The following is a 25,927-nucleotide window of genomic DNA, read 5'->3' as shown; positions in this document are numbered from 1 at the left end:
CAGCTATTACAAAGCAGATAACTCAGGCAACATACATGCACATGTGTGTTTAAAGCTGACGATGGACTGCACTGCACTGCCGAGGGAGACTGTGTGTAGATCAATAAAACATGAGAGCATGAATAAACTGCCTCGTTACTCGTGTAAATTGCAGCAAAGATGAACGATCTAGCTGTGGTGGAATTATTCCCAAGGTTATTATCTGGTACCTTGCAGCATGACTTCCATCTCCTCTGCAAAAAAAACACAGGTTTCAAACTGTGCTTAAAATATTTTCCTCACAATTACGACTTCCTCTTTAATGTGCATTTCAAACAGTGGAAGCAGAGGATGGTTGTGTAAATTGTAGTTAACTCCTGTGATCTGGCTTTGAAAGCATGCAAGCAAATGGTCAAACAAGAACATGTCTGCAGTAAAAGCAGCAATATGACACCGTGAAAATACTTTATGTTTACTAGGTTAATTAAGATGTTGCACTTATGTTCTTTCACTGGTGATTGATTGATGCAACTAATTTTAACAATCAGTCTACAGACTTAGGAATCCAGTTGTCTAATTCCTTTTTAAAAACAGCTTTTTGTTTAACCTGTGTTCATGATGTATCATATTGCTCCAGTTTCTAATTACTATCATTGATGTTATTGTGTTTTATCCAATACTGTATTCACAACTGCTGCCAGTTAAAACTTCGATGGCCAACTCCTGTCCTCAAACTCTCTCTGTGTTCAGCTCGCTGCATAGCTGTGCGCCCTCACAGAGGATTTACTTTGAATTAAACAGTATGCTCAATGTTGTCAAACCGTTCCTTGTGTTTTATTTACACTCAGTATTTGCCTCTAAATGTCACATACACCGCCAGCTAAAGCGGTGAAATTCTTTTCTGCACACAACTCCCATGTAGATGAAAATGGAGGGTAAAAATTAAGCCGCCAGCGATCAATAATTCATTGACACATACTGTACGTTCTGCTCTGGGAACTCAGGTGAACGGAGCTCAGCGAGATACCTTATCTCACCTGTTCCTTCTCTCTCACGTACATAGATTGAATTCACGTATTCGGAGCTTCCAGAAGCCCCTGGACCCGAGCCAGACAAAGACCGGCTCCATCTGATAATATAGCTGGGGAATGAAAAGTTTCACTAAACCAGAACCAGAATCCTGAAACCTTATTGAACGCTCTGCAGTCCTCTCCCTCTCTCCTCTGCTGCTTCGGGCATCAAGAGTTGTTTTTCATACACTTTCAACTTTGACTGCAGTGAGAATTCTACTTTTACGTGACCACAACAGATGAAGTGGAACGTCGATATCCCCGTTCATCCCTGCGATATTGACATCTTTCCTCAGGTGTTTTTGTGTCACTGCTTCATTTGCCAATTGGACAGTTAATTGAGATTCGCTGCCTGTGATCTTCCAAGTGTTTGCTCACAACTTTCCCCTCATTAGCGTCACACACATAGATGCTTATGCAAATTTAATGCTCTCACACCCAAAAATAAAAGTGTGCTTTGAGCCTTCATGGCCTACATACAGGAAACAAAATATTTTTAAAAATCTGAGCCATTCTGTGTTTTCATTTGTGATTTTGTGTGTGTGTGTGTGTGCGCATTTATCTGTAGAATAAATACACTTACACAATATTTTCCTTTGTGTTCATGTGGACGTGTATCAGCTACTCTACATAACACAGACTGAGGAAGTAAGAAGAAGTAGGTGAGGAAAATGAAGACAAAGGCAGGAGTAGGAGAATGTACATTACACAACAACCAAACCACCCTCTATTAAATTTTTAACTTTCACTCCAAATAGCGCTCTTGCATTTTTTACGGCATCAACTGGACTGGAAATAAATGTCTGGACAATATACTTCGAGACTGCTTCAAGGTTTTCAGAGACCAATTGCCCCTTTTTTCATGACTTTCCCGATGATGTCTAAAGATACTTCCTTTTAAAAATCTTGCAAATAATCATCGAATGAGAAGACTAAATCCTCCAAATTATAGTAACGTACAACTCCTATCTGGGACAAACACACAGGTGATGTAGAAACTGGGATTTACCCTGAGAGGCATGTCTTCATGTCGCAACGTCTGCTCCCACATCAGGGCTTGGAACGGAGGAATAACAGAGACGAGCACTTACACACTCGCTCAGTGTTCAAATTTACACACTGGAACATCACACACAAGCTGAGAATAAGATCCACTGCAAACCACAGCAAAACACAACGGCAGAGCTGACAAACACAGAGCAGTCCCTCAAGAGAAAACAGCTACAAGACACAAGGAATGTCAAAGATTCAAAAGGCAGCTGCTTCAATCCACTTTCTATCTCTGCAGGGGGAAACAAGCCGGAGCTGAAGACACGAAACAATACATCCTTCAAATAATTTACAAGCCTGCATGAACAAGCATGATGGACTGATAATAGAAAACTCGTGTTTAGTTTTATTTGACTGTATAGAGAAAAATGTAACTCATCTCCAAGTCTTAAAATAGAGATGAAGTCTCGATCTGATGGATTGTGTAAAGCCTCCTCTGTGAGACCAGTGTGTCAGCATTGTCTCAACTCACTGAGCTGAAGATTGTTCATTTTCTGACAAGGGCTTATTGGCTTAGTTACTTTTTTTCAGCCTTTTCCAAAGCCAAAAACAAAGCACATGTTTTTAAGTATGGGGAAGGGATTTGTGGTATCTGGTCTGAATAGTGAAAACCTTAGTATGTCCTGCTAACTAGCATACACATCACTAGGTAGAGAGTAGGTTTATGGGTTCATTTAAAGCCGAGACTTGCTCATGATTAACACACAGCACAGCAATAAGAATGACACCATAGAATTTACCACGTGTAAACAAAATTGAAAGGGGAGTGAAGGTGATGTGAGATAAAAGACTGCACACCACCTGCACCCGAACGCTGTGTGATGAGACATCGTCAACATGTGACATCAGAGCTGTCTTTGAAGACACAGCGGTTTATACTGACGGACAAATGAATCACACACTTGACAAAAATCATGATAATTAGATCTGCACTTGTTTCAGTGAATTATCCTTCCCACAGAGGCTCTGCTCTGGTTGAATTGGCTCCTTCGAGTGCCGATTTGATGTTATGCAAATGAACCATGCATATTTAAATGGTTTGAATAAACACAATGACTATTTACAGCAATATGTTTCAGCGGGGCAATGACGATTCATTTATTAATTGTTTTTAGAATAAAAAAATCCTGTGACACCAGTGTTGTGTAACGACACTCCAGTGTGCAACCCTATGTCATCTCATTGTTTGCTTCTTTTTCCAGTGTTTGATGCCCGCAGATCAAATGACAACTGGGGCCTTAAATCCATTCTCTTCATGTTTGGCACATGTGCTTCTCTGCATGCACTATTCAGCGGATCTGCTTCACTGGCAGTAAAACCACGCAGTAGGTGATTTATTTATTAGGAATAACATAACCCCTGCAAAGTCGGCTCACGGTGTTGCCGCAGATAACACAAGATGCTTCACAGGTGCCACCATAAATCATCCTGCAGGCCTTGAGACGATGTGGAGGGAAGCAGAGGCTGCGGAAATGAGAAGCAATAAAAGTGGGATGGTGAACTTGGGTGCGATTTCACTCAATTAAGGGGATGAGGAGGAACCAATATGCCTTAACAAGCAACCTGCATTCTGCTGCAGTCATACTGTACAGTTATAACAAAGTACAAACTCTCCTGTAAGCATCATACATGACCTTTTAGGTGCAGGTGATATAACAGGAACAGACAGCAGTGGGTTGAGCTCTGTGTGCCATGCAGACACAGCTCTCCTGTTTGTTCTTCCACTCTGCACTGAGTAAACCCACAGCAGTTATGATACTGCATGGGAATAATCCATAATAGAGGAGTTTGTGTTTGCACGGATCTCAAGTGTTTTAGAAATACAATATAACTCCTGTTCTCACAAAGTTTCAAGCTCAAACTCTCAGAAAGGCTGATGACAATCCTTCAGAGGTTCGGAGATTATCATAGTGCCTGGGAGGGACACATAACTGCATGATGTTGCCAAATATATTTGACTTAAAGAAAACTATTACTAATGAGGTGACACTAATGTGAAACACTGCATGAAAGAGGAGGTAAAACAGACACATCAAACCACAAGAAAAGGTGGGAAAGTCAGACAGGCAGGAAGGTTGGAGGAAATATACCTTGAGGCTAAACTGCTTATGACATCCTCCTCTTTTTCTCCTCCTCCTCTTCCCTGGAGGAATAAGAGAGTCATCCCTGGTTACTATCTCCAGCACATTAACGCTTCATTACCACAACAAGAACAATTAAAACTGGCTGTCAGAATTACGGACACAATGACACATCTTTGGAAAGTTTTATTCTGAAAACCTCTCAACCAGAGATAGAGTGAACAGCTGGTAATTCAGGATATAAAGGGTTCGGATGAGAAGTGGCAAGGCTATTAAAATTTTCCCACAAGCCCATCAGTCTGGCCAGCAAGTGAGGTGGATTAGAGGTGGATTTGTTGGCTGGGGAGGAAGTTATTGGTATTTTCTCAGCAACTCATTCACCTACGGCAGCCCTTACAAAGTCTGACTGACGGCTCTCTGCAACCACAACAACTTGATGACAGGTGCAATTATCAGGCAGCAAGGACAGAGGGCTTTGTTCACCTGAAGAAAGGTGAGGAAATGTAAATACAAGTGCTTGACATACACACTGCATGCTGAATATAAGTTTAGCTCCATGGGTTTGGTGACTACGCTCATCTCCCGTTCATTGAATCCTTTTATAGTATTTTTCTGCAGCTCCTTTTCCTTTGTCGACCAAATCCAAATACTGTATCAGTTATATAACACCCGTGGGATGCTCTAAAACTTAGATTAGTCAACTTTTCTTGTTTTCCTCAGGCTGCTTGTAGTCTAACATCGGCAGACCCCGAACACTTTTTAATTTTAGGCTGTAAGACAGTGCGACTTGGGCATTCATTGTCAACAAACAAAAACAAAAAACATGCACACACGCATTCCGCGCCACACACACACACACACACACACACACACACACACAATTTTTCACGCGCCCATTCAACATGCAGTATAATGATGGAGTCAGAGGTCTGGCTGTGCAGATAGTTTCAGTGGAAATCGATACCACCCACAGATTATTTCACATATTATTCAGCAAAAACACGACAAGCAAACCGCCGAGGAAGTAACAATGCATAGAGGAAAAGAGAAGCAGTTTTTCATGCTCAATCTATATAACCTCTGACAGCCTGGGACTGAACCTGTCTATCATTATGAATACCATATGCATTGCATTCTACACTGTATAAACCGACCACGCAACTTTAGCCACAATGTTACAAGCAAGGTTCATCTCCTCACAGTGCCGACGAAATCCATTTTGAGATCTCACCAGACATCATCGGACAGCATGACATTAATCATGTTTATCATGAAAGCGACCGTGACAATGCTGATATCGACCAGGCTCAAACACATGCTCAAACAGCTCTCCATGGCTGTTTTCTACATAACTGAAAGCTGCCTTCCAACTACCTGTGCGTCATATACTAACATGTTTACAGAATATGCTCTACATTCTCCATATGAATGCATAGATTCCTTGAGCGGATCACAGACGGTTTTGCAGCAATCTGCTCTGGTTTTTGGGCATCGCTGTCTGGGCCCGACATGCTTATCAGCCCAGGATCCCTACATGTGCGCCTCCACAATAGTGTCAGATGTTACATCAGCTGGACAGCATGAAGCCTCATCAATGTGTGAATGCTGGATCCATCTGTCAACCTCAATGCATTCCAAGTTATTTTCTAACCCATTTGTGCCTCAGTAGTACTATCACTGTTCATGATCTCTTAAGTACATAATGAAAACAACACATCTTGTTTGCTGTTGTGGAATGTCATCAAATTCACGTTCAGAGGCAAATCAGCTGCATTCCACAGGCTGATGAACTGTAACGTGATGTCACTGCATCATCGCGGAGAGAGTTTATATGTCGGACTCACTTCCTGAAGGTTGGTATGGATCCCTGTAAGGAGCGCCCAGGAGATGTCCCCGACCCGTGGCTCTGTCCTGACAGCAAGCTGTCGGTTTCAAAGGCAAACATCCCGTCACGGTCATCAGGAACATCCAGGAACTCCCCGTCGCTCCACACTCCCACTGTGCCATCCATCGACTGGTATCTGATCTCTATGGTAACACTGGTCTATAAACAGAACAAAAGCAGACAAACAAGAGCTCACATTATCAGATAGTTAATAAGCCGCCACTTCCACAGAGGCGACAGAGCAGTTATTTAAAGTCAGAGGGTTTGGAGGAAAGATAAGTTTGTCTCAATGTACTGATGATAAAAGGTAAAATACTCAATTCCCCCTGTTGAGCAGGTCTCATTATTTCCTTTCTCAGCTGCTTCTGATGTGTGCGTATAATCTAGAAACCCCTACAATGCCAGTCACAAAAGTCATAAATTCTACTCCTTCAGCTGTCAAGATCATTTTAAATTGCTTTAATAACTGCCAAGGAGAAGGCATGACAAATGACATCAAAAATTTTCCTTCTAATTGTCTCTTTAAATTCAGTTTTATTAAATCTTTCTATTTTCCATCAATCATTTTGGCGTTTCTATCTTTTTAAGCCATGGGTGGGGAACCTCGGGCCTCCAGGCCATCAGCGAGGCAATTCATAAACACACAAAAGTAATTTCCTCACAGATAAAGACAATAACATAAAATAGTAGACAAACGTGTTCTTTCGAGTGGTCCCTGAATGCAACACACAGGTACTGTTGATATCACGTCAATGAATCACGGTGACTGTCAACAAAACTTAAGCAGGATGCACAATGTCATGCTTTGCCAGGGAAATGGACAAACGATTATTTTTTCGCGTACATAAAAGACAAGCAAGTGTGTCTAGTTAGTTTGTGAGGATGAATGAAAAAAGCTAATCTCAAGAGTCATCACAGCTCGAAGCACGCTAAGCTGGACGAGCTGCAAGGATAAGAGTGCTTGGATAAAGTTAACGCTCTTCAGTGGAGTTTGGAGGCCCAACAAGCAGCTTTCACCAGACCACATTCTCGCAGAGAGTGTTCTGCAGGCAAGTTTTGTGGTGAGCGAGCTAATAGCTAACAAGCTGAAACCTCATTCAGAAGGAGAATTGGTGAAGGAGCGCCTCGTTGCTGCAGTGGAGCTGCTAACGCAGGACAAAGTAAAACTGCTCCTAAGTGTCAGTTTGTCTGGAATAATTCATAGGGATGAAGGCATGAGAGACTAGTCAACTAATCCTCCATTTAATCATTAGGGAAATCAGGCATCAGAACATCCTTAGCTATTACTCATAGCTCTATTATTATTAATAGGCTACAACAGGACTTTGGCACATTAGAAAACTTAGTTCTTCCCTATCCTGCTTTCATGTGCAGTATATACCTACGCATTTATATCTGTATATGTGTTTTTCTTTCTTTGGATTGTAACTGAACACACATATAGTGTAACAGGACACTGCAGCCACTGTGGCGCATTGACAGGACATAAACCAGTTCAAACCTATAGTGGAAAAGTCCAGCTGAATTACAGAACAGACAGCACCTCAAGGCTCGGGCTTGACTATCACAGTCCATTTCATTTTGTTTAGAAAAAGCTCTCAGTAGCAGCACCAAACTTTAACAGGACTATAAATCATCTCTTCTTCCTGGTACTTGCTGGGGGAATTCAGGTCGACAGTAAATATTAGCTAAATCCAGGCCGGGAACAATAGTGACACTGTGGTTTGTCTTTGGTGTCTTCTGGGGACTCATGTTTGGACAAATATGATCCTCCTGACAATGACCTCATCTTTATTACGGAGTAGCCAATTTATTCTACTGACAAAGACAGATGAGGAGAAAATATACACTGGGCCCTCGTTCCACTTTCTACGCTCATCTCTCTCTCTCTACGACGGCCAGGAGTTAGACTTGTCACCATGGCAACCACACCAGTGCATTCGTAGGTACAAGTGTTGCTCTCAGGTGACGCCGGAGTCAGGGATGTACAGCGCTGAAACCCTCTGCTTTGTGTGTGTGTGTGTGTGTGTGCTTTGATGTGTGTTCACAAGAAGCTACTGTGCTGCTTTGTGTCATCATCCCAGAAACATCACATCAGCACTCCCAGCTCCCCTCACACAACCTCAGATGGTTAAATCCTCTCTCACACAAACTAGTCTTTATTACACATACATAATAATAATAAATTATACATTCACCAGCATCCGCACGCTCAGTCTTTCCACTGAGGCGTTCTCAGTTGAGCTGTTTTAAACACACTTTCCAATCAATAGAAAATATCTGCATTAATGTTAATGGCGAGCGCTGTAATAGGATGCTCGTTCAACACCGGTGCCTTTTACGAGGGATGATAGTTATTACATCTCCTCTTGCAACTGCTGCAAATGCATGGATTTCTCCATTTGATTCCCGTGAATGCATTTAGCTGGTTAACACGATTCGTTTTAATTCTACTGCTGTAACATAAGTCCCATTATTTTACTGTTTACTGTGTAATTTAAGCTTTTGTAAACTGCTTTTTGGACTCTAGTTTTCCCTTTAAACCTGCATTAATTGTTAACACAGTATTTACATGTTAGAAAACAGCTGCATATTTCCACATCCAGCAGATGCGTGACAACACAGTATTTATTTGGAGCTGCCATATATTCACTCTGCTTTAAGCTCTGTTTTGTTCTCCAAAAACCCAGAGAGAAATATCCACAGAATCCTGCCTTTACCTACAATTTTTTCCATTTCATTTGAGATGCTAAATGCAAATGCCTCCATACAGTTCGGTGTCATGATTATTCATTTAGCACAAGTAGCTAATTTTCTTAATTTTGCATTAGCTAAGAGAACAACAATAGCCTCTGCTGATGAGGATAGGGAAAGAGTCAGAAAGGGAATGAATATTACAAATGTTCCTTACTGAAGGGGGGTACAGCCTGTTACTCTGAGTCTTTGTGAATTTTTAATTCTGACAGATGATTATAAAGTTTGCTGGGGGACAGCGGTACCACACACACACACACGCTCAGCTAACCAGTAATTTGGTATATTGCTTGTTTGTGCAGAAACAGTAATTGCATTGCTCCAATGTTGCCAACAGCGCAGAGAAGGCTCTCCATAAATTCTAACCTTTTCAAAGCGTGACCCCTGTAGATTGTTGACGCTCCAGTGTGACAGCAGCGTTTACCTTTATTGATGTGTTGTTATCATCGATGAGTGTGTCGGTCAGCTCGAGGTGTCCCTCCTCAGCCACCTTCTGAAGTACCATACAGAAAGTCCCCACCAGCCTGCAGGAAAGCAGAGACAGAGATCCAGTCATTGTAAACAGAAATCAATGAAATCAATAAATGAGATTACAACATATGCACTGTTTTCGCCCTGTGTTTCTCCTCTGGTGACCATCTGTTCACCTTTGTATGAAGTCTCTTTGTCACATTGCTAGTTTATCTACTTTTTCATTTACACTAATAAACACTGACAAATAGTACTTTTTCATTCATCTGTTCTCCACTACTCTGCTAGGTGAGGAAGAGTCAGCTGACCAGCCATCACACAGCAGTCATGAGCAGACTGCTGTGTGACAGCTGGTGACGAACATGTGCTGTGACAGACATTGAAAAAGTGCCATACTGCCTCTGTCACCAGCTCATTACAGTATGTCAGCCCTCAAAGCAATTTGAGGGATGTAGATATCAGCTGAAAAGGACGGACACACACACACACACACACACACACACACACACACACACACACAGTCAGTAATTTTTCCTTTCACCTACAGCAGCATCACCACTTGGTTGTCCTTATTTTTTTACACAGCTGTGAGAAGTGTAAATCTTGTTAAATTGATCCTCGTCCATTCTTTTGCTCTTTGCAGTACAAGGAATTGATAGAAACAATATTCAAGCGTTAATATTTCAAAATAAGCTGTTTTGTTTTTGCCGAGTCAGAACGTACATAGCAGCAGCTGTTCGGTGTATTCAAGTTCATGTGACACAAACAGGAAATGATGTTGATGATGAAATGATGATGCTAGCAAGCTGATTAGGATGGTAACAATTTGGCAGTCCTGTAGTGCTTACCGTGTCATCACAGTAATAAAGCAAATGTAAAGCTACTCTGTGGAAAATCTGACCACTAAGCTCAACAGGCCAGTGTTTTACTTTCATGTTCTTGGTTTGGTTTGTGGCTCCAAGCGCAAGTAGCTCACGATATGAAACACCAAGCACCATTGATAGATTTGATCACTTTGGTGTGATAATTACTGAAATTGTTATTGTCTGCAGCACATCAAAGGAAATGCTACATAATATATTCCAAAGGCTTGTGCTGTACAATTCAAGTCTGCAAACATTTCAGAGAGCTAATTCTCCACAGCTTTCACGGCCACTTCTCTTCAGCTCTTATCAATACCCCCAAGGACAAGCAGCTAAATGGATTTAGACTCACAAAGCATTCATTCATCTAACACACTGAATGAAAAGGTTTATGTTTCGATGTTGGCTGTTACTTGGAGTTTGCAAGACAAAGAAAAGTTCTCTCAGTTTAATCTAAAAGTAAAGATGAAAGCTGCACAGACTCATTTTTCACACACATTTTTCCTTCTAAATTGACGAAAAAACTTTACAAACTAAGACTTTCAAATTTAAATGTAGAAGATATGGCCCCCTGTTGAAGGTCACTCCAAACATATAGGGGGCAGCATATCACCAGAGTAACCGCTAACTGCTGCTCATTGCTGTAGCTATCTTTGGCTGTAGATACTAGCTGCCGTTTGCTAGTTGGCTCAGTCAGTCAAATTTATTGGATACAGAGCTATGGCGTCAATTAATGTTATTTTTAAACCATCACGTATTCAACTGTGCAATCAAAACCCTAACAAACTGCTGTTAATAAATGATTAAAATTTGGTTAAGGCACAAAAATGACTTGGTTAGGTTAAGGGAAACATCATGGTTTGGGTCAAAATAGGCATTTTACGTCGTTGTCATGGTTGGAAACACAACAGATTGATTATTATTGATTGTTGTTGCTTCATATACAATCATTACGCACAGGGTTCATTTCTGTACTGCTTCATACAACATAGCAGTGGGAAGAAAACCAGCACAGTGGCCATTCAGCGAGCCAATTAAAGCTGGTGAATAATTTAAAGAGTTTCCCCCGTAACAATGTGTTGTTCACAGAGCAATCTGTCACACACAAAGAACATGCAGCATGGCCCACACTGAGCCACAGCCATATGCCATTTCTACAATAATGGTCACTACTCTGTTTACACACACACAAACACACACCCTGGTAACATGTGGATTGCACATACAGCTGTGTTTTTAATTTCAATGCAAACATGACATACAGGTTAATTTATATTACAAAGGAGCGACTAGACAATCATTAGGATGAGCAGGCAGACAATCACTTGGCTGGATATGAATCTGCAGGGAGAGATAATGTAAAACAAACACATACAATCAATAGCTTACCACTGGGCGCGCACACACACATACACACACACACAGGCAGAAGAAATTCGCAGGGATTGCAGCACACGTTGAGCTTCCCAGCAGAATAATAGAAACTGAGTTTGCTGATTTTGCATAACTTCCTGCTTTCTCAAGACTATATGACCCCCATAATCAATCAAATTAAAAAACTGAATTGAAATCATTTGAACGTCACTCACTGTTCATGTTTTGTGACTGTGCGACTTTGCGACGTGTATTTCCCCCCATTGTGGGATAAATAAAGTCTATCTTATCTTATCTTTGAGGCTGGTTTGCCCTCTCTTTTTGTTGTTGTTGTTGTTTTTACATTCATTTCTGTTTCAACCTGCTTAGTCTCCAGTAAATGCAGTTTCCTAGTCAGTCAGTATGTGTCCTTCAAGCAGCAGCCTCACATGCTCTTTCCCCACATTCTCTAGTCTCCTTCGTTACCTCGGTCCCCGCCCATACTTTTTCCTCTGCAGTCGAATGCGAGCCTACATTTGTCAGAAGAGCTTCAAAACTTAATAATGAGGTAAATTTGAACTTGACTTCACTTTGAATTTGAGGCATAAAGAAAAAAGTATACGCTTCCCCTCAGGCACTGGCAGATGCTTTCACTGTGAAGGTGCATATCTGCCAGGCTCCCCACTGAATTACTCCATGCTCAACTTTACAGGCTTGATGCTCCTCAAGACTGTCTGAGAGGATATCAGAGGTTCTGTGCAGTAAAAGTTTTCTTTGAAGATGAATAGAAACTTCTGCACCTCGGAGCAAAATCTCTGAAAATGCCAACCCGCTGTTTTATAATCCACTCTTTCCTTCCCTGGACAGTGGTGATCAATACTGTATGTCCAGGGCTACTTAGCGAAGCAAATGGTCTGTCATTTCCTTTCAGCCATTGTAACGTGTGTACAAGTGCTGAATAATTGAACTGTGCAGGGCCTATCATGTTCTGGCTCACTTTTTAGCACTTCAAAAGGTGGCATTCATTATTGATTGAAGTTCTGCAAACAATTTACTTTCATCTGCTTTATAATTTAAAGCTCCCTTCCCTTTCAATTTGTACTATTTTTCTTTGAGAGCCTCAAGTTTCTTATACAAATTGAGGCATGACTATGACGAAATTTCGGGCTCAGGTGAATTGGAGAGGAGGTGAGCGCAGCTTTGAAATGTAAAATATTTTTCCAGGTCTCGCACAGTTGTTCTCAGCGGCTGCACTGATACAGCACAGCTGCTGGAAACTCAGCTGAAGGACGGTGTGAAATGGAAATGTTACAGCTGTGCGATTTGGCCTTTGATGAGGTGAGGAGAAGCCACGCGCTGCCCCACACAGCACACTGACATTAAACACAAGGCGATTCACAGGTGTTGAAGGATAAATACCTACTGATTCACATGGCATAATCAATACTTGTTTCTCCTTTCCACATGCAAACAGACATGCATAATGGAGTATTTTCACCACAAAAAATAGAGAAAGCTATTAAGACTCATTTTTCGCTATCAGTATCCATCAGCATGTCATGCTGATCTGGGTGTGTGGTTAAAGGCAGCAACGTTGCTCCTGTTGCAGGACAACATCATCATAAACAATTCTATAAGAACACACACACTTGTCGGTCTATAGAGGGTGAGCGAGAAAGAAAGAGGGAATAATGGGGCTGTTATAACATCCAGCCAAAAATGGAAAATTTGGATCAGTGTAAATATCCATCAGTATGCTGCAGTACTTACAAGAACCTGTTGCTGGTGGTTTGTGGATAAAATCCTCTAGTTTGATATTACTGCCTTGATATACATTGCAATATAGTCAGGTTTATAGCAAGTTAATTGAGAAACATTTTAGAAATATACATACATACGGACAATCCAATATTTTCATAAAACACTTCTGCTCATTGATTTATATCTACAGTGGCACCCATGATACAATGCTGAAGATGCTGAAGCAGAGAGGATGAATGGGATGACGAACAGATTGACAGGAACAATGTATAAAGCACTGTGCTGCTCTATTTGTATATTGATCCGACAATGAGAAAACACTTAATCCTCAAGTCACCTGTCAGGGTAAGAAGACTAAGAGCGTGCAGCCACGCCAGCAGCCCTGTGAAGCTGTACTTACAGTAGGCTGATCCGAGCCAAAATACGCTGATGCTGAGCAGGTATAATGTTTGCAGTGTTCACCATCTTAGTTTAGTGTGCCAGCATGCTAACATTTGCTATAATAACAATAAACACAAAGTACATCTAAAGCTGAAGTGAATGCCATTAGTTTTACAGGCATTTGGTCATAAACCAAAATGTTGGACACACTGAAATTTCGATTTTGAGCTGGCCATAAATGTCTGAACAAAACTTTATGGCAAACCATGCATTATTCAAGCATGTAAATAATCACAAAATGTGTTTTTGCTTCTGGTGAAATACAAAATTAAAAAGGGCACAAATCCACAGGGTTCATTCTACAGCTTCAGGCACAAGAAAGCCGAGATAAAATTCAACAGAGTAACGGGTTTATGTTTGGAAGCTTGCATTTTAAGACCAAGCAATAAACTGCTGAGTCTCAATGTGTACAGCATGAAGGGATTACATATTGTGGAGCTAGAAAAGCACTGTTGCCAGGATACCATTCCATGCCCTGTGGCTAAGTGAAAACCATAAAGACAAACTCATGAAGGGAATAAAACAAACGTAATGGCATGATTTCATTTAGCGCTAAGATCATGAGAAGAGGAACACGGGGGACGGCTCATTTGAGCCAAGAGCATCCATGAGAATTGTAAACAGTCTTATCTCACCTCTGAGGAATTTGGCTGCCATAAAACTCAAAATCAATTTTAACTTAAACAAGGAAAAAAGCCAAAAAGTCTAACGTGCTGAAATTGTACACTCACTCTCATCACAACAGAGAACGTAGTTCAAAAGTGTTGCAGACTCTGAGATGTTTTTCAAAGGAGCTCAGAGCTTCTGTACCTCCAGGGTTTGAGGCAATCTGAATCACTAACAATCATCCATCCATCCATTCAGTTGTTATGAATGTCTTGTCTGGTAAAATAAAAGTTGCGGTAAACAAAATGAAAAAAATCCATTTCATATTGATTACAATGAGATTTTGTGATTGCTCAAAGACCTTGTTACGAAATGTTTGTCTTGACACAATGGGCTGTTTCTTTGGGGCTGTTCTGACGTGAAATGCACAGCATTACATAAATAAAACACATAATTACTGCAGTTATTACTGCAGTCAGTCTTGTACTTCTATTGTAAAGGCACAGGAGGAAATTTAATGGCTGCTGTGTGATCTAACTTTTGATTTATGAATTCTGCTATAAATGGTGCTACAACACCCGTGTTAATCAATGAAAGGCTTGTTCAAAAAGAACGATCTACAACAGGGAACTTCCAACTTTTCCACCTCCCCAGACGGAGACCGCCCACCATGTTTTAATAGCATGAAACAATACTTCATTAAATTCCTCCCATTATCCCCAGTCATTGTATGAGTTCTATGTAGCAGCACAGCTCGGCTTTTCTTTCGTTTCATTGTGCCTGGTCTTTGCACTGTTCTTTACCTTTCATAATCAAAAAGCTTTCTGGCTCCAGACTGAGAAACTCTGCAGTCATCTGTTCTTTTAACTTGAATTTAGAGATACTAAACCCCTATTTTAGCCTAACTGCACTGCACAGGGGCTATATCCACCTGTACCTTCTCCCTATACTAAGAGCACATGAGCTTTTACATCCATATGAGCCAAAGGTCTGTTTCTGTGGCAGGCGTTCAGACCGAAAACAACTCGGTGTTAAAACAAAGCAAGGAGCTGTGTTGGTGGGACAGGTTGCTTCAGGCACCCTTGAGACGTGACATTACATCTGGGTAGAGTAATTAGAGTAATAGATCTGCAAAACTACCACAGCAGCAACTATTTTATCTACCTGATGTAGATAGAAATGTTACAAAATAGGAATGTGGGCTTGTGTGCCTTCTGCATTGGCAACCTGCTGCACCAATGGACTGGTACCATTCATAAGAATTAGGGAGCTCGGTTTTTCATGCATTGTTAAAGGTGCTTTGAACGTGGCCTTAGCTTGTCCACATGTCTGAGCTGAAGACCAGAGATGACAGAGGCTTTGCAGTCAGAGATCTGAGGCTCTTGAGGAGAGCCAGCCAGGTGAGTCAGTGTCACCTCTTCAATGACAAAATACTTTACTTTTATCTGGAAACTACCCCAACCTTTATTCTAAGGGCCTTTTAATCTAGTCTATTTAGTCACAAGACTCTTGTTCACGGCTCTTGTATGCGTTTGGGCTCGACTTCAGAGGCTTCAGTCCTGAATTGGGAGAGAGTGACACTTCTATCAGCCCCTGAAATACCATTAATAATTTCAACTCTAATTCCACGGACCTGCTGATAATCCTCCACGGACCCCCTGGGAGTCACTGACCCCAGACTGAATCTTACAATCATATAACTTCCTCTTTGCGCTTTGTGCTCAGTAACTCACACACAAGTGTTCTCCACAGCGTGCAGAATATAAAGGCAGATCTGTCAGCCACAGGGGAAAACAGATAATAAAACATGGCCTATATCCTCCTGCAGCACAGAGACCATCATGCATCATTGCTTTCTCTTTTGTTGTGGTAATGTGATCACACTTGTGGCTGTAGGGTGTGACTCACTGGCCTTACAGTGTGTTGGTGCAGTGATGAAGCAGATCAGTTACCCTGGTAATGTGGACATATGGAGCAGGTGTGAGAACGCAACACAAGCTATAACTCCACTTGAATTATTTACCCACTTAAATGTGTGCCTGGTCGTGTTTGTGTGGGTGTGTCTCTTAACGCGCGTGGGTTAAGTGTCTCTGCATGCCAGAATATCTGTTTGTGTTTATTATGTATGTGCATTTGAGATTGTGGTGAGTGGATGAAAAAGTTTCTTAACTGCATCTGGTTTAAACATAGTAATACCATTTAGATTTTTCTTGCCTGTTTTCTCTCTAATTCCCTAATGGAAAACTGGAATTCACCACTTCTGTGCTCAAAGGTCCGTGTGTTTTAACCGGCTTGTCACTTGTCACACAAAGTACAGCTGAGGCTGATGGGAACACCACTAGCTTTGCAGGTGTTTGCAAGCACTGGACAAATCAAATTTTTTGACCTGGTGACGTTAATGGATCACCAAAGTTACTACAATTCTGAATGTGAGCACAGATGTGAACCTCATGGTGGCGCTAGAGGAGAAGACAGGGGATCACCAAATTCAGGATTCATCATCTGGGGATTAAGAATGTCTGTACGCAATTTTGGGCCAGATGTTGAGATATTTCACAGGTTAAGTGAAGTTTTGACCTGCTGGTGGTGCTAAATAGAAAGTAAGGATGCATCATCTGGGCACCCTGAATTTCTGCACCAAATCTCATGGAAATAACCTAAAACCAAAAATGTCAAAATCATGACATTACAGGAAAAGTCAGAAGATCACCAAATTCACTGGGTGCTCTCCTCTGGAGACCATGAATGTCTACAAGACTACATGATGGTGAATCCAATAGTTGTGGAGACATTTCAGTCTGAACCAAAGTGGTAGACAGACACTGCCATCTCGCTCTCTGACCCTCTGTGAATTGTCATGCGTGGCTGTGAAGTTCTTGTCCTGTGTCTGCTTTCCTCCTCAACACAGGGCATCAGAAAAATCACAATGACAGCTGAAAGCTGCCTTGATGTAGAACTGATGCAACATCTGTCTGCACACCTGTCATCGGCTGTTAGCCCTGGGTCGGCTTTGCAAGTGTGTCACTACCTGCAGTACACACATTCACAGCACAACTACATTCACGCATGGCAAACAAGACAAGGTCACACAGCTAATGACGGTGGCGCGCACACACACATACATTACCACCCACATACACACAGAGACAAGCAAACTAAGTTTTAATGACTGCGTGGGCGACATGATGTGTCCTCATTCTGGACACATCAATCCGTCGTCCAGTTAAATGCAGCCTCTGTAACAATCTGACTGGGTTTGTTGGGAGCGCGGGAGACGGCTAGACTTCCTGGCACAACCAGCAAGCATTTTCTTCAGATGTGGAGACAAAAAAACTTCAAGGGAAACTAAGATGAAGAAATACAAGGAAAAGAAGAAGATAAGGAGGAGGAGGAGAAAGAAATTAACCAGCTTCCACCACTGCCTCAAGTGATTTCTTCGAAGTAATTAGAGTGCTTTGCAGGACCCTTGAAGCAGGTTTTTAGTATCAGTGCATTGCTCAAGAACATTGGTCGTTAATGTAGGAACTGTAATTGTCTCATACTTGAAGTACATCTTTGTCAGCTTGAGATTTGTCAGTAAAAAAAAAAAACTACAAACCATGCTGGCAAAATTTGTTTTACTGAATAAATAAACTTGTCAAGCCAGTATTATATATAATGCACTCACACACTGCAGGTAAATACAGCATAAAGCACGATGCTGTGTGTTTTTCATGATCTAATTGTATGGCGAGTGCAAAGTGACAAATGTGGCCATTACTGAGAATCTAATGCAGTTTCATTACCTCCACCTCTGCAGTTTCAAGTCTGTTACACACACAATTGAGTCAATTTAGAGCAGGCTCTCAGGGAGCACGGCACCATCTGAGAAACATGCGCCGTGTGACAGCCTGAATTGGTCACAGGCTGTGACAGGAAAGCAGGCAGGGTACTGAAACCACAAACACTTTACACCGAAATGCTGTTTGGTGTGATGAACGTGGTTTAAGGACAGGCTGGGAGCAGTATTACACCTTACCTGTTGGAGAAGACTTTGCTGTAGTTGTACACTTGGATCTCCAGCATCTCGTTTCCATCCAGCCGGCTGGCAATGGGCCATCGAAACATCTGAAAAAACATAACAAATTACATATCGCATCGCATTTTCTTGGTAAATCCAAACAAATGTATCCTAATTTCTATCACTATTAAGTCAAACAGGAAACCTAGTCAAGTCATTGATTTTTATTTAAGGAATAGTTTGACATACTGGGAAATTCATTTACTTGCTTTCTTTCTGAGAGCTAGGCGTGAAGATCGATACCACTCTCATATCCGTTTGGTAAACATGAAGTGACAGACACAGGGCCTCAGACACTGAAAATCCCTGCCTTAAGTCAAAAAAGTCAGGAGCAGATTCGCAGTGTCATGTCAGCATATATATGTTCCTCTGAAGTGTCCTTGAGTGAAAATAAGTCTGTACCAGCTACAGATTCATTTATCACCATAAATATCTCCAGGTTCTATAGCTCAGACTAAGAATATTGATAAGCAGCAGTCAAGAAAAACACCGTGAAAATGAATCCTTGAAAACGGATATATACGTTTGCTCGTGTGTGCGGTTACTCAGGCATGCTACTTGACCGATCAATCTCATATTTTTTGCACATATTTATAACGGTGTGTTCAAGGACGTCTCATATTTGGGGTGATTGACAGCTGACTTGTGGCCCCACCACAAGTGATCAACAGCTGCCTCAGTTTGGGTTCTCGTTTCCGCTCGGGATGTCATCCAGCGGTCGCAAAGGTGATGGCAGACTCTTTGTTAGCATTTTTACTGAGAAACCGATATTTTACATCTGTTGTCTATTGCACACATACTGGACACACAGCCTGCTCTGCACTCCCTGTCCCCCACCCTCATGCCGCCTGGTGGAGATCTGGACTCTCTTGAGTCAATAATCTGTTTCTCCACATCCAGAAGGTCACACTTAGTCCACGTTCATACTGAGAAACTGTTTGGAGGAAAACAGCTGTCCTCCTGATGAATCTTGAGCTCCTTCAGAGCTGCCTTAAAAAATCTATTTCACAAGTTACAATGGTAATTTCCTCCGGAGAGTTTCCTCTGTCAAGCTTTTAATCACAGATGTTAGGTCTGCTGCTCCAGTGTCCCACGATATTTGCTACAGAGACATTAGCACGAACATTGAGACGTTTCAAAGTACTGAAAGCAGCCTCTCTAATCATTGAAGTGAATCACTGCAGAAAATCATTAATCACATTTATCAATAGAGCAGGCAATAAAGAAATCACCTGGAAAGCTTGCATTGCTCTGCAGAATCTTAAAAGCAATATAGCCTACAGGGACCAGCAGAGGTGCAGTGAAATATCCTTGTGGGTGAGGGTCTCTAATTTGGAGAAAATAATTTGCTTAGGTGGACGGAGGGTGGATGATTTATGCACGTGTGTGGATTTGGATGAGCTGGTCTGCACATCACTACAGCGTACATATGTTCCTCTGAAGTGTCCTTGAGTTAAAATAGTCCCTACCGGCTACAGATGTGCAGTTCTGGAGGGAATGAAAAATCAAAATGTTTTATTTACCAGAATAAACATCCCCACGGTGTACAGCACTGGTTAAAATTGCAATGATAAGCTTTCTTTGGTATAAAGTAAAAAAAGAAAAATGCAGGAGCCAAGCAAAAGTGTGTGGTAATGAATTCTTTCAAATGTCTTGGGTGTCCTTGAGAAAAAGCTGTAAGTGAGAAAACAGCTTTGAACGTTAACCCTCGTTTGGCATTTTCTCTTCAATTGGCTCTGAAATTCGTTTTTCAGGTAGCTCATTTCATGTAGCTTAGACATAATAAAGGAGGCAATAACCACGTCTTAGTTCTGAATCATTTTCATCACAAATCTCCTCAGTGATGTCTTCACTAATTAGCTCTGTTAGGCTGATCAGACAGTCAGTACAGCGATTTCCATGTTATTTTCACACCAACAAGCAAGCTCTCTTGAAGGGCTGTCATGTATAAATTATATAAACCCTCTGTTTATTAGCAGAGTCACATAGGGAATGAGCCTTTATCACTTCACATAAATCAAGTACAGTTAAGTTCAGTAATTTTTCTATGTGATACTATTACAGTAGAGTCACTGCCTTGCAGTTGTATATCTCTGCCGACCAACCAAGTCACAGTTCACCTCCATGTCTGTCCAGACTTATAGAAGTATGATATGTATATGTATGATATGGATTCCACTGAATAATTTCCAGTGAGAAACATGCTGTCTTCACTTTTTCCAGAGGAGCACAGAGGACTGATAGAGAGCTTCATCACGTGGTGCAACAACAATCACCTGAAGCTCAAAATCAGCAAAACCAATGAGCTAATGGTGGACTCCACTGCTTCAGATATGGATGTTGCCGCAAGGAAGCTACAGATTGTAAATTGTGGATGTTTCACACACATCTTCAACCCGGCAGCATTGAAGATCTGTACAATCACCACAGTTTCAAGGTGAAGATGCCAAAGATTAGTGTCACCAATTCAGTATCTGACCAAATCTGAAAAATGGTCACAATGAGTTATGGTGTTCAATAATGGCCAGAAAAGTGTTTTTACAGAACATCATGATGTCACAGTAAAGTTGAACTTTTGATTTTTAAGCCAAAGTGAACTTCTGAATTATTTGAAGTTGATGAAATTCAAGAAATTCTCTCAAGGCGTTCCTGAGATATATCGCATTTACAAGGAGAGGCTGTTTCAAAGTCTCTTCCTTTTTAATCTACATTTCTGAACGATCAACAGGGTCCAAGTTGAAGATCTGAGGCCATAAACTGGATCCTGTGGGATTCAATCGTCTGTGATGTGCCTGTCAAACATCATCCACGCCCTGAGAGTGATGATTAAAACATTCAAATGAACTATAGATCTAATTCAGCCCAACTGTTCCTGTAAGAATCCTTGGAAATGAGCATATTATTCAATTATGAAGTTAATGACTTTGTCTAAACCATCAGTCCATATAATGCACTTATTTATGGCGAAGAAGATTTTAAAATAGCACAACTCAGACATGCTTATGTGTATGTATGATCACTTTTGTTTTATCACAAAATATAATACATTTCACTTTCAATACTTCTGAAAATGTTCCACAGTTAAACTTCTAATTAAAACTCCATTTGCTGGGGGAACATTTCCAGATCTCCCTTCAGATTTGTTGCTACTGGCTTTACAGAAAGAACTATTCATTCACCATGAATCGGTTTAACGAAGATGGATACCTTAAGGGACTACCTTTGGCATTTTCTCATTTAGAAGCAGAAAATTCTGAAATATCAAGTGGGTAACATCAATGAGAAAGGTACGTTATGATGGATGATAAAGGTGCTAAAAGCTTCTAAGCAGTTCTTATTCACAAAACCCATTACAGCCCTTACAAACGCAAATCAGTAACGTCTGACAGAACATTGACGTATGACTCAGCTCTCCTGTGTTGATTAACTGTGAAAACGCTGGAAAATTATGTTGAGGACCAAAAAACATTGGTTAGAAAGGTTAGAAACATGATGAATTCATGTGTTGATTCATATTCAGTAAATCTCCTCTGAGCCGTCTGTCCTGCAGCAAAGCGTCTTGGGAAAGAGGCTGTATGAAGGCAGGTGATTTAAAATGCATTCACCCCCTGCTGATGTTGGCCTCTCATTCAGGAAAGCACTGTGGGCTGTCAGGCAAGCGATCCATCAGGACTGTCCCATTAACGAATCCTGGGGTTCCCACCTGCTTCTGGTAGACCTGCCTTCAAGGATCTTTGTGTGTGTGTGTGTGTGTGTGTGTGTGTGTGTGTGTGTGTGTTTGTACTGCATTGGACTATCACTCTGTGCTCTCTGCCCTGAGGCCCTGCAGTCTGTGGTTTGTCTTCCCAGACTTCAGTCAGGTGCAACCAGCACTGCTGCCTCTTTCTTAGCCTCTTTTTTGTTTTTTCTTTTTTTTAACTGGTGCAAAAACAAAATAGCAGTGATTTTACAATTAGAACAATGACCCAAACAGGGATAAAATATAAGGAGAGATGGAGGAAAAACAGGGTGACATGCAGAATTGTGAAAAATGAAAATAATACATCTACTGAAAATTTAATAATAAATGGGTAATAGTAAGGGAAAATGAGAAATAGATAAATAAATAAAGAGTTTGTTATTGAAGTGGGGGCACTGGGAGTCAAGGGAGGTTGCTACCTGGTCGAACACGCGTATTCTAGATTCGGAAATACAGCTGAATTCAATTGTGAAAATTAATATTCGATTGAACAAACGCAGCACGACCACAGCGGCTGATCTCGAGTGGGCCTGAGCGCCTGCACCGAATATACTGCATGACAGACAGGAGTCACACAACCATTCCTGTTTTTTAACAAGAAAAAAGTCTGACATTTTTAAGTCTCTGTGCTTAAAATGTTTGATGTGATAAATGATGATGGTGATGATGATAAAATGACTGTTTCTGTAAATGGAGTCTGGTGGCTTTGGCGAGAGCGACATTACGGCTGTTTCTGGTTAAATAAAACTAATCTTGCTCTTTAGCATAGTGTTCTCAGACGCTTAAAACAACAACACTTAGAATATCTGAGCCTGTCAATGGTAAAAACAAGCACTTTTAGTGGACATACATGGACCAAACGCCCAGAGGGATTCAATTGCAGCCTGTTTGCCAGCTGCAGCGCTCTCACTCAAAACTGGACCAATCTCAATAACTGCTGTCTCCATTAGTCATTTGGACCCAAAATCATGGAAAAATAGGGTCCATAAACAGATGACACTCGACTGGAATTTCTCCCACTGAAATCATCCAGGACACTCAACGTCAGCTTCATTGACCGAAAGCGCATAATTCAACAACAGGACGTTATTTGATTGATTTATTTAGTCATGTGTAGGTATGTAGACATGTTTTTTTAAATAATATACAAGCAGTTTGTCTCTCATGGTATTGGCTTGCCCTCTTATGGACATAATGCACAAAAATCGAATGCTTCAAACCTGTGCTGTGCTGTGTATTGATTTGGGTTGCATGGGTAAGCGAGTGACATCGATGAATAGAGCCCAACATCTGTGCAATGAGTCTATCTGATTGGAATTTTTTGTTATCTAAATTGGTTGGTTTTTGGTTAGCTGCATTTCTCTGGCTACATTCAGCTTGCAGTCTCCTTCAGAGTGATGGTCGTTGGCTGAGATTATGGCTAATACAGCTGCACCGCATCTCATTTCCAACAAAATCTCCTCCGCTGTGTTTGAAGAGCGGAGAGAGAGAGAGGAAGAGAAAGAGGCCCCAGCATGGTGTTAATGTTGCACGGATGACAGCGCACACGGCTAATGGAGGATATGACACCAAGTATACACATACTAGACCATGATACACACTGTAGCTCAGATGACACAATCACACCACTGCAAACATGATTATGTTTTCTTTATCCAACACCTGGGACACTGGGCAGCCACATTAATTTCCCCAGAGTGAGAAAACCAGTCATTTAATCTGTGCCTGCAATGGCAATACAAACACATGGTGCAGGTACACTGTGCCCTGTCTAAATTTCTCTTTTCTACACACAAACACATATTACTAATTTTAAGCTTCCACTCACAGCCATGTTGACTCCATTACATCTCAGTCTCAGTGCTTTGCATTTCTTCGCTCTATGCTATAAGGTCCAAGACTACTTATCTGTACAGTAACACACGCAGAAATCCACAACGTGAAGGCGTAAGCTGTTTTTGTTGCCTAAATGCCTTCAGAGCCACTGTGACACACGAAAGTGCTTACAGTGGTTTAAATACCTACACAGTGCAGACAAATAAAAGGAGAGCAGAGAATTCATTAAGGCGAAAAGGGTTCGGTGTGCTTCAGCTGTAGTTCTAAACAATCAAATGTTATTTGTCTTGCAAAAATGAGATGACACCCTCGCGACGTTGACTACTGCATTCTTAAGAAGCTGCTATTTTCCTCAGAAGAAAGCAATTTCAGATGCTATGCAACACTAAGCTGCATAATACTCGCATTTGTCAAGCCAAGCTGTTCTCCAATACACCTACAGCATATTTCTTATTTTCTGAAAAAGTGAAAAACTTTCAAAGCTCATACTTCTTTGTTTTTTTGTTCTTCAGAAGTAAGATGATTATTTTCAGTATCTCTGCTTCCCAGGCAGACACACACACACACACACACACACACACACACACTCACCTCAAGTTTCTGTTGCTCAACTATTTACTTTATTAGCTACAACAGACATGAATAAACAGCATGATTATGCCATTGAGTCAAATGTCTACGCTGTGCTGCATCAGTCTGCTGCACGGCTGCAGACACATGAAAGACATCAACGTTTTTTGGGGGGGGGTGGAAGAGAAAGAAGAGTAAATGTAACAACTGATACTTTTCAGGAGTCCTGTGGGTCAGTGAAAAAAGTGAAAACATTTTAACTCCGGATGGCAACGATGCCTCGCATTACTGTTGGCGGTATTTTACCGACCTGCTCTCGTCCACCAAAAGGATCGTCTGCCTGAATCCACTGAATGCAGCATAAAACAAACTAAACAAGAACGTGAAGCTACTGTGTTCTTGTTGTGTTTCGCATCGTTCGTGGCTCTGCACAGATCAGACTCGAACCTGTCAAGCAGTCACTGCGCCTCGAACACTGACTGACGTAAAGCTGCTGCAATGCGCCTACACTCAGTCTCACTCGCTGTATCGAAACACATCACAGATTGTGCGGATAAAGAATTCACCACTGGACCGATATAGAAAAACAACACTGGTCTTATTTTAGATCCTCCTCTATTTTCTGAACGCACATTATTATTCCCAGATCTCCCCCTCTAACCCTCTGCACTGCACACTAATTGGAGGGGTGAGGCCTCTCATTAAAAGTGACAGGTAGGATCTCGCTAACCGGAAGCCTTGAGGCCTCAGTGGCCTATAAGAGGGGCTAAATGCTCCACTGAAGAGCAGCTGTTACTGCAGTGATCCCACGCTGTAGCACTGTGGCGAGCGGACGCATGACCTGGCCGTCCTCAGTTTCCCCCGCTCACCATCCTTTGATGTCTCATGACGGTTGCCATGGACACAGAGGATGAAGACACTTCTGTGATTAATTATGAAGAATATGTTGTGTCTTTGACGCTCTCTAACTACAAGGATCAGGAGAAATATGGTATGTTTACAGCAAGAGCATTCTCTGAGCAGCATGTAGTCTTTTGTTTTGAGTTTAAAGGCTTGCTGTGATCGTATGATGATGCAGTCCTCTGCACTTTGCAGGCTTAGACGTGTTCTTAAAAGGATAAAAGAGATGCGGGTAGACTGCTGAAAGAGGCGGTATAAGCCACCCTCTCATTACAGCAGGCTTTACCGGCCGCTTCATATGCTATATAGTATTTAGGAATGTAAGATAAGGGTTTCTCTGTATTCTCTGGATTTGCGGTCATGTACAGCACAAGAGAGGATAATCCACCTCTGCAGCAGTAAATTATTAAATGCTGCAACCCTCGCCTACATGCAGGAACCTGACATTACCGCTCATTATTCTGCTTCTCATGATCACGTTTTCTTTGGTCTTTTTGTCCAATGTGAG

The 25,927-nt window shown here is 41.5% G+C and overlaps 1 protein-coding gene across 13 annotated transcripts in view; it reads right to left on the bottom strand.

The window, feature by feature from the left end:
- The window catches only part of otofa (otoferlin a), a 71,058-nt gene that overhangs the window by 31,264 nt on the left and 13,867 nt on the right, over nucleotides 1-25,927 (bottom strand). For all 13 annotated transcript variants that reach the window (XM_076756808.1, XM_076756809.1, XM_076756816.1 and 10 more), the window contains exons 3-5: nucleotides 18,333-18,421; nucleotides 9,244-9,343; nucleotides 6,025-6,224 (exon numbers count right to left, since the gene is read on the bottom strand). In XM_076756808.1, coding sequence (XP_076612923.1) covers nucleotides 6,025-6,224; nucleotides 9,244-9,343; nucleotides 18,333-18,421 — 389 coding nt within the window. The remainder of the gene's footprint in view (nucleotides 1-6,024; nucleotides 6,225-9,243; nucleotides 9,344-18,332; nucleotides 18,422-25,927) is intronic.

The sequence above is a fragment of the Chaetodon auriga genome, chromosome 18 (assembly GCF_051107435.1).
Source record: "Chaetodon auriga isolate fChaAug3 chromosome 18, fChaAug3.hap1, whole genome shotgun sequence".
NCBI lineage: Eukaryota > Metazoa > Chordata > Actinopteri > Chaetodontiformes > Chaetodontidae > Chaetodon > Chaetodon auriga.
Note: the sequence above shows the minus strand (reverse complement) of the source record. Positions and strands in the feature narration are given on the sequence as shown.